A 9,882-nucleotide genomic window follows, 5' to 3' on the forward strand; every position below is an offset into this window, starting at 1 on the left:
TATAAGTTCATGTATCATATAATTAAATATTAAGTGTTTATAGACCAGTTTATGCAACTTCAAGCATAGATAATCATGAATAACCTGGTTTCAAGCAAGTGTACTCAAACTTTTGACTGGTACTGTATATCCTGCGCTGGATCCTATACTGAAGTCTGTAAACCATAAAGGGATGTAGACTATGGGCAGAACTAAAATTTAACTTGAATTATAGGCTTTCTGGTAGCCTAATTTTGCGTTTTAACTGGTGTGTGTGGGTGTGTGCGTGCGCATGCGCGCACGCGCGTATATATATGTATGTATAGATATAGAGATATAGATCGATAGATAGCCTTTTTTTTCTGGGAATGACTTGCCATCGCCGGTCCCCCCCCCCCACCTGTCAGACCAAATTTGCACCCGTGTGTGTGTGTGTGTTTGTGCGTGTGCGTGCGTGTAAAGCTGTGTGTCGACCCTGTGACGGCCTGGCGGCCTGTCCAGGATGTCTCCCCGCAAGCCACCAAGTGACTGCTAGAATAGGCTCCAGAATCCCCGCGACCCTGAGAGTAGGATAAGCGGTTTGGAAAATGGATGGATGGATAAAGCTGTATGATCTTGTGTTATTGAAGCCCCCCCCCCCCATCTATAGTCTTTCATGCGAAAGCCTGCTAGAGAAGAAGAGCCTATATGGTCAAATAAACCATAACCTTACCTTGTTGATGAAGCTGATTAAGCTACAGCTACTATTAAACAATCCATTTAACGAAGACCAATTTGGGATCAAAAGAGGAAATACAAAATCTAAGAGAAGAAAACATAAGTAGAGTAGAATCCCTAAATATATAAATTATGAAGATTGGCTCAAATAAAAATATTGGGATGCGGACAAATAGGCAGTAAGGGTTGGACAGACAGTGTCTTAAAAGCTGATCCCTTTCTTAAAACATGACCTCCATGAGAAATAATTACAGAGCAAAGAAATAGATACAAATAAAAAGACATGTATGCACACAAAGGACAAAAAAACACCTCCTTGACAAGAAAATACCTCCCTCCTATCTAATGAGAGCTGCTGTAGCTAATACCAATAAGAGGAACAGTCAGCTCCCTCTGTCAAAGACCAATTTGGCCGCAGAAGAACTGAAGAGGGTTAACTCGGGGAAGGGGCGGGGTTTAGTGATTGACAGACAGCAGTAGCGGAGCGCTTCGCTCCTTCAGATAACAAGTTCACTGTACCGTGAGTTATACGCAGTTACTTTATACTGTGTGGTATGACAATGATCTGCAAATAGGTTAATGTTATGGATCCTACAGAGTGCTTTTGGTTTTAATATTGCGCCGCTGCAGCCTGTCTCAGATCACGTTTTATGTGAACATGCAGATGGACTTTGGTCACCGTTACATGTTTGATTTCTTTCCCTCCCTCTCTCCAGGAAGTAGAGACGTAGGGCCATTCCCCTAATACGACTCCGTGGTGACGTACCAGGAAAAGATTCATATTAAAGTGCGCCTCGCTCCGATAAACTTCAGTAGAAATTAGATGCCATGGCCTCCCCCGCTGCTTTCCTGTCGGAGGAGCAGTTTGAGTGTTTTCTCTGCCAGGACATCTTCACCGACCCCGTTTCCATCCCATGCGGACACAGTTTCTGCTCCGCCTGCATCCGAGGCCACTTGGACGACGGCCGCGTCCCCGGCGGCTGTCCCAGATGTAATCGTATCTTCCAGGGTCGGCCCGAGCTGTGCGAGAACTCCTTCGCCCGGGAAATGGCACAGCGGATCAGAGCGAAGAGGCAAACCGGCAAAGTGTCCGCCACGGGTCACCATACCGCCGGCGACGTCCTTTGCGACGTGTGCATCGGGGAGAAGCGGACGGCCCTCAAGTCGTGCCTGGCGTGCCTCGCCTCCTATTGCGAGCCTCACCTGGAGCCTCACCTGAGGGTTGCCACCCTGAGGATCCACAAACTGATAGAGCCCGTGGCCGACCTGGAGGACCGGATATGCCGGAGACACCAGAGGCTTCTGGAGCTCTTCTGCCGTAGCGACCGGACGTGCGTATGCGTGTTGTGCACCGAGACTGACCACCGCTGCCATGACACCGTCCCAGTGGAGAGAGAGGGCAGAGACAGGCAGGTGACGTCATTTTCCTCTCATGTCCTTGTGGTGGTGGTTCTTATTGTGGTCGATATCGGTATGATAGCTATGATATGTATCAGTGTGATGTATTGCTGGAAAGACCTCGTTTTAGGTTTGTTTTTGTTTTGCTTTGTTTTTGTTTGTTTGTTTTTTTTGTGCTGTTGTCGTCTAAAGGACTTTTGGATCATGTCTGTTTTGTTTTTTTTCTAAAGTGCTACATAAGTGGAGTTGGAAGTCAATGCCGGTTTGATTTCTTCCATCTGTTTCTGCTTCCGGCGTTCAGGCGCAGATTAAAAAAATGGAGGCAGATGTTGAGCAGATGATCCAGGACAGACTGACAAAGGTGGACGAGATCAAGCATGATGTGGAGCTCAGCAAAGTGAGTTTCAACAACAAATGCTGTTACTATTACTAAAACTGCTACTATTAATAACAAGTCATGAGGATACTATTAGAATTATTATGTTTTGATATTTCATTTTAAAGCTTTCAGCTTCACGTAGACCTAATATACACATGCATGTACAACATGGGCCAAAGAGAGAGGAGCAATAACAAAAATAAAGAAAACCAACCCAAAAAAGGCCAATTTCAAGACATTACACAGGTTGTGATGGTACATCACATTGCACAGGTTGGCATTACTGCATTAGTTAGTTCTTGAGATGGTCAATGAATGGAACCCAGAGTCTCAAAAAATGTATGTCTTGGATTTGTGTATACATATTCTCTCTATCTGTAGGATGCTGATCACCTCATTGTTGGGGTTGTTGTAGTGGTGTGACCTTTTGAAGAACAGAGAAGGGTACAAACCAAATTTGGAAGAAAATGTATAATGGGTAAACACTTAACAAGAGCCCATTTCTTATTTGAAGCCTATAATTTTGTTTGTTTAATTCAACTTGTGGTTCTATTGCATAAATTAAAACTGTCACTGCAACACGTTGAGGTTGCTTAGAGTATGTTGTGGTAAAAATACATGGAATCAATTGCCTCGTCACCCTACCCGTCACTGAAATCAGTTCCTCAGTTTGGCCTTTTGTTTAAATTTCCAAACACCAACAGAAAAACTTAAAGCAAGACATAGAGGATAGCAGGGAGGTCTTCACCGCACTGGTGCGCTCCATTGAGACGGGATGTGCTGAGCTGGTGGAGGTGATCCAGAGGAAGCAGAGAGAGGCAGAGAGCAGAGCTGAGGGCCTCCTCACCGAACTGGAGTGGGAAATTGTCGAACTGGAGAAGAAGAGAACTGACCTGAAGAGCCTCTCCCACACTGAGGACCACCTCCATCTCCTACAGGTCAGTGTTCCTCTCAAGTCGAAGAAGGTGAAAAAAACCCATCAGTCATTTGCTATCCGATTGCTGCAGTTTTTCCGTTCTTTTTTTAAGGGGCCTTAATCACTTCTTTTTCCTTGTCCAACACATTTTAAAAGTGAAGCACCTCATGAACCTGGCCTCTAAGCTCACAAACTAATATTTAGTCTCATGTTTTTTTGCATCTGTGTAAATTTGGGGGGGGGGGTTGCGATCCCTTTAAATAAGTTTGCAATTGAGTGCATGTAAAAGTATGTGCTTTTGCAAGAGATGAATGATATTATCAGTAGAATTTTGCCTATAACATGGAAAAAATTACCATCATGTATTGGGGGTTTTGGAAAGAGTTGTTGATCTTTACCAATTGCACAACAATAGCTTTTCAAGATGCAGCGATTTCTGGCTTTCAAAAACTGCAGTCCAGCCTGAAATCTTTATTTTGGTAAACAAACCAGAGGAGGGACTCTCCCCTTTTCTATAAATCCAATATCCTTCCACGAAACTACAGATCTCCACACATTCATCACGCTGTACCTTTCAACTTTCCAATATGGAGGAGCCAGATTTGTAACACAACCCCATACAATCAGAAAAGCCTCGTCATCGAGAAAAACATTGCACGATAAATGCTGTTGAATAACTTTTGTTATCGTTTTTTGGAGAGAGGGCGACTCTAAAGGTGTTAAAACCATACTGGTCATGCTACTTTAGGACAGGTATACTCATTGTATAGTGTTTTATAACATAATTATTACCTCTTCGCTAGACGTTTCTGTGGGACCTCTGCGTTGGCTAGTTTGTGTAATTGTGAGATGTTATCAGCATTAGCCGTGTCATTTGCAGGCCACCGTTGCTCAAAGGGACGGGGCATGGGGGACCAGGGCCTGGCAGACACTCGTGTAAGAGTAGACTAAATTTGCCCATGTTGTTGCAATTCTTTCTGGTTGCCAGTTGTGGTAACCAGAGAGAACATTTACTGATTGTACGTTCAAAGATTTCACGTCTTTTTTAATTGACGTTAAAATCCCTATTGGTTTGAAAATTCGTTAGTGTATTTTTTCTCTGCACGATTGCACCTTATCATCTCCTATTTCGCCTGTATGTAGTCAATCTTTGGGGTGTCCGGGTAGCGTAGTGATCTATTCTGTTGCCTACCAACACGGGGATGGCTGGTTCGAATCCCTGTGTTACCGCCTGCTTGGTCGGGTGTCCCTACAGACACAATTGGCCATGTCTGTGGGTGGGAAGCCGGATGTGGGTATGTGTCATGGTTGTTGCACTAGCACTAAATAACTGGACTTGGTCCCTGGGTGCAGCACAGCGGCTGCCCACTGCTCCTAGCTACACAGCTAGGGTGGGTTAGATGCTGAGAGTAAATTTCATTTGTATGTATGTACAAAATGACTAATAAAGAGCATTCTATTCTATTTGTTCGCTGAGTTTGATGTGTGGATTTGTTGATCACTTCACATTATTGGCAATGGCTTATCTGTATGTTATGTCCTGCTTACTCACATGTTCGAAATAAATCATCATTCATTCATTCTATTTTCTGTATGTCCTCCATCAACCACCCCCCCCCACTGTCCTTGCCTGTTCACTTCTCTTTGCTTCACTTATCCTCTCTTTGTTGGCCATTGGCCATGTTGGATCGTGTATCCCTCACTCTTGTTTACGCACAGCGATTTTCATCTCTGAGTTCTCTTCCATCCACCAAGGACTGGTCTGGAATAGTTGTCCATTCAGACAACGGCGTGGGCATTGTGAGGACAGCGGTGTCCAACATTAAGGACATGCTGCGACTGGCTGTAAACAAGCTTTCCATTCAAGGTAAAGGGTAATTTCTTAAAGTCCGACCGCAATTGAGACCATATTTTCTAAAATCGGTTAACATGCATTTTGTGCTGCCTTTTCCCACTGCAAAAATTTAAGTATAAAAGGTAGAATCCAGTTTGTCCATTTTTCTCTTTTTAAGAGTTCAGTTTCCCTCAGCTGATCTTTTTTCCTGATACTCATGATGTCTTCAGACAAGCATTTACATACTGCCAATCAGATCACATTATGAAACTCTGCCCACCTTTACCACAACTCTTGCTTTTTGTCACTCAAAGGCAAGCTAATGAATATTAATGAGAACTAGACCACTCCCTCACAGTTCTTGAGATAACGGAACACTTATGGATAAAGGTGTAAAAAAACACAATATTGGTCATTTTCAAATAAAAACTTGTTGATGATAAAAAGTTCTTTCTCATTAACTGTCTTCTGCAAATTGCAATGCGATGAATTTCATGATACGTCATTAATTAATTACTGAATATACATCAATATTCTTTCATTAATCCACAGAGCTGGAGAAGGTGCAGCAGTATGCAGGTACAGCTTTGCCTTTCTGTCAAATGTTTCATTACAAAGCAGCAGAAAAAAACAAACTGTCCATACGTCATAGTGATTAAACTTTTAGCTTTCAAATGCATCTCACGTTCGAGTTGTTGTCTGCCTACGTTGGGCAAGAGAAGAGAAAAGCATCACATGAAAAATAGCAAATTGTTTGAAATTTCAGTAACTTAAATACAAAAATGAATTACACTTTTGACTCTGTCTACCAGTTGATGTTCATCTGGACCCCAGAACAGCCAACCCCTGGCTGGTTCTGTCAGACGATGGGATGCGGGTCTGGGATGGGGAAGTTGAACAGAGACTGCCAGACTCACCAGAGCGCTTCGACATAGCGCCATGTGTTCTTGCCAACAGGGTAACCGTAACAAATACATCTGATATTTTATTAGTTTCAAGTTTATTTCAAATTTGAAGTGTATTTGTCATATATGAAAAGTAAGTTTACACTTCTCATAATGATTCTCGTAATGAAATGCTTGTTTTGCTGCCTCAATAAACGAGTGGGAAATAAAAGTACTTATAAGAATACTTAGAGACATCATAGTGCAGGAACAGGATACATGTGCAAAAACTGTCGCTGCAGACTTTGAATGTACTTTGTTGGAAAGTGCTACACTAGACGGCATGGTGGCCCAGTGATTAGCGCTGTCGCCTCACAGCAAGAAGGTACTGGGTTCGAACCCCGGAGTTGTCCAACCTTGGGGGTCATCCCAGGTCGTCTTCAGTGTGAGGTTTGCATGTTCTCCCCCTGTCTGCGATGGGTGTTCTCCGGGTGCCCCGGTTTCCCCCACCATCAAAAAGGCATGCATGTTAGGGTTAATACTGCTGTCTGTGCCCCTGACCAAGGCAATGGGAAAATAACTGGAGTTGGTCCCCAGGTGCTGCATGTCAGCTGCCCACTGCTCCTAGCTGCACAGCTGAATGAGTTAAATGCAGAGAAAGAATTTACCCATGGGGGATTAATAAAGTTGTAAAAAAAAAAGAGAGAGAGAATGTCTGTACAATAGTAAGATGACATGCAATAGTATTGTAAACAGTAAACTTGTGGAGATGGCAGCTGTACAGTCGATAACAGTAGCCATAATGAACAACTTAATTGTGCATTATGGCTGCTGTTACTGACAATGGGCTATTTGCTACAATCTGCAATCTGCTATTATTAACTCCTATGTTGAGAAATTCTCTTTCCCATGACCCATATGAGGTCAGAGGTCAGGGGAGGCCACAGAGCAGCACTCCTGGAGCTGCTCGGGATTTAAGATCTTGCCCAGGTGTACAAGAGCCTCAATTTGATTCATTTTCACTTTTTTTCGTAATTAGTTTGGGGTCAGGTGTTAAGCTTTGCATTTTATGCGTACTGTGAGTGGGTGTATCTGATATCGCCGTGTTGATGTTGTTCCTATGACATCTTAATGAATGTTGCTCCAGGACCATCATTGCAACTGACCAATCACGTTGTTGTTGTGTTGTCGTGGCTTTGCGACTCGGAGAAAAAGATGGTTGTGGGATTAGTGTGGGTTAGCTATCAGTTTAGATTGAGGTTGGCTATCAGTTAAGGTTAGATTGAGGTTATGTTAGGTTAGCTTCAGTATTTTTCCCGAAGTCGCAAGGACACGACATCTCATCAACGTGATTTGTCCATTGCAGTGATGGTCCTGGAGTAGCATTAATTATGATGTCATGGGAATAACACCAACACGGCGATATCAGATTGTGCGTGTGTACTTGTGTGTTAATGAAATGCCATCTTTTTTTTTTTCAACACTTAATACTCTGAATTCACCTCCTGAATTTTGTCTTTACTCTGTGCTCTGCTCACAAGTAATTACTCAGGCCAACTTCTTGCCATACAGGGTTTCATCACCGGGAGACACTACTGGGAGGTCGATGTCGGAGACAAGACAGCATGGGACCTGGGTGTGGCTCGACAGTCGGTCAACAGGAAGGGCGTGGTCACGCTAAGCCCCGACGATGGTTATTGGGCCATTTGCCTGAGGAATGGGCGGGAGTACCGGGCATGTGCGGGACAAGCGGTGGTGCTGAGTGTCTCTCAGAGGCCGCAGATCGTCGGGGTGTTTGTGGATTATGAGGAGGGGACAGTGTCCTTCTACGATGTGGAGGCCAAGTCGCACATCTACTCCTTCCTCAATTTCCACTTCACCGAGGCCGTTTTTCCCCTCTTCAATCCGGATATGAGTGACGGGAATAACAACACGTCACCCCTCATCATCCGTCCTGTCAGTGGTACTGGTGGAGCGGAGGCTTTGGATGACATAACTATATGACTTGAAAGCTAAATCAACAGGGGTTTTTCTCCCCCCTGTCATTGGTTCCGCTTTTTACCTGATATTATATTGACAGAGATGGGAGTGATGGTATGAAGAAGGTGACACCAAACAGAGGCATCCAGCTGAATTGTCATTTTTGTAAAATTGTTTCATAACTCTGCCGAAGGAGTTTTTTCCTGTGGTAGTATGAAGAGTTTCATTCCAACATGTTACATATTGATTTTTTTGGAAAAAAAAGTGTACATTTAACACTGTCCAAAAAATGTCTTTGCATGCAACTTTACATAATGTGTTGCTCTCCAACAGTTATCCAGTGAATGTAACTATCTTTGTTGATGAGAAATGTCTCCTTTTAAGTTGTAACCCTACATATACACTGTAAAAACCTGGGCTTTTTTCAAACAAATACACTGCACTGACAGTAACGTCATATGCCTGCTTATTCAATGAGGAAATATCGAGATGACAATCAGTATTACATGTTTATGATTCCAGTTTGTGACTAGATTCAACGTATATATGGAGCGTACTCCTCACAGCTCTCTTATTGACTCCCCCCCCCCCCCCGCCCTCCACAAATGACCTTTACACTGCTCTGTTTCAGTTCCTCATCCTCGTTTTCTTGACTAACCTTGCAAGAACAGATCTGAGGTCAGCCTCGTTTTGCTAAACCTACCCTCAAACGAGATGGCAAACCTCAAAACTTGTCTGTGGACAGCTGCTAAAACTCGCTACACTGACCCCCACTGATCCGATTAACATGGAGATGAGATTAGCCTTGTGGCAGATGGGGCACTGAGACTTCTGCAGCCTGGGAGAAAACACACACACACACACACATGCACAAGCAGAGTGTGTTCATGTTCGCATGTCGACACGTATTTACATGTACCTTACAAGTAATCATTTAATGTTATGGTGAACTCTAACCCGTGGAATGATTTGCGTTCATATAACACTACAGAGAAGCGGGACACTAATTTAATGGGGAGCTGAGAAAGAGGAAGGAAGGAAGGGGGGGGATGAAGAGGGATTAAAACTGATAGGGGTGTAGTGTAGAGCAGAGACGGAAATACACAGAGGGCCAACAGGTCGGACCACAGACTGGCACTCATCACGGTCGTCCCTTCTTCAGTAGAGACGTGTCTTGCTTTGGATGACCTGCAGGTAAGATAAACGACTTGGATTTTGGTGTTTCTGACTCATATAGGAAGGAATTTGATTAGATGCGGCACTGGTATGTCGTGGTATTTGTCCTGTTATCAAGTTTATACACAAATCATTCTAGCCAATTCAATTATGATCTCTGTCGAGCCACACGTGCCGTTATCAGCCTCTGCACACTGGATTAATGTGGAGCAATGTGCTGCCGTACACATTTCACAAGGCTTTCTTTCAAGGAGCCAACTTAACACCGGAGATAAGACATGTTTAACATTTTCATGACATTGTCAGTAGTCGTGTACGTGCGTTGCCGGCCGATCTCTTTAAAAATGAACACTGCGGGAATCGCCGGATCGAACCCCCGTGTTACCTCCGGCTTGGTCGGGCGTCCCTACAGACACAATTGGCCACGTCTGCGGGTGGGAAGCCGGATGTGGGTGTGTGTCCTGTTCACTGCACTAGTGCCTCCTCTGGTCAGTTGGGGCGTCTGTTCGGGGGGGGGGCTGGGGGGAATAAAGTGATCCTCCCACGTGCTACGTCCCCCCCTGGCGAAACTCCTCACTGTCAGGTGAAAAGAAGCAGCTGGCGACTCCACATGTACCGA

At 44.1% G+C, this 9,882-nt stretch overlaps 1 protein-coding gene across 2 annotated transcripts; it reads left to right on the plus strand.

Moving 5' to 3' along the window:
• The first annotated feature begins 655 nt into the window (after nucleotides 1-655).
• LOC130130420 (E3 ubiquitin-protein ligase TRIM39-like) lies at nucleotides 656-8,568 on the plus strand. Of its 2 annotated transcripts, none has more exons than XM_056300125.1 (7): nucleotides 656-2,109; nucleotides 2,396-2,491; nucleotides 3,178-3,411; nucleotides 5,145-5,256; nucleotides 5,776-5,802; nucleotides 6,036-6,181; nucleotides 7,680-8,568. In XM_056300125.1, the coding sequence occupies exons 1-7, from the start codon at nucleotides 1,525-1,527 to the stop codon at nucleotides 8,109-8,111; spliced, it is 1,632 nt and encodes a 543-aa protein (XP_056156100.1). In that variant the 5' UTR covers nucleotides 656-1,524; the 3' UTR covers nucleotides 8,112-8,568. The 2 variants fall into 2 exon arrangements, with proteins under 2 accessions (XP_056156100.1, XP_056156099.1); XM_056300124.1 differs by having other exon boundaries at nucleotides 660-2,109; nucleotides 5,109-5,256.
• Nucleotides 8,569-9,882: the final 1,314 nt, after the last annotated feature.

Source organism: Lampris incognitus, chromosome 20 (genome assembly GCF_029633865.1).
Source record: "Lampris incognitus isolate fLamInc1 chromosome 20, fLamInc1.hap2, whole genome shotgun sequence".
NCBI classification, from domain to species: domain Eukaryota; kingdom Metazoa; phylum Chordata; class Actinopteri; order Lampriformes; family Lampridae; genus Lampris; species Lampris incognitus.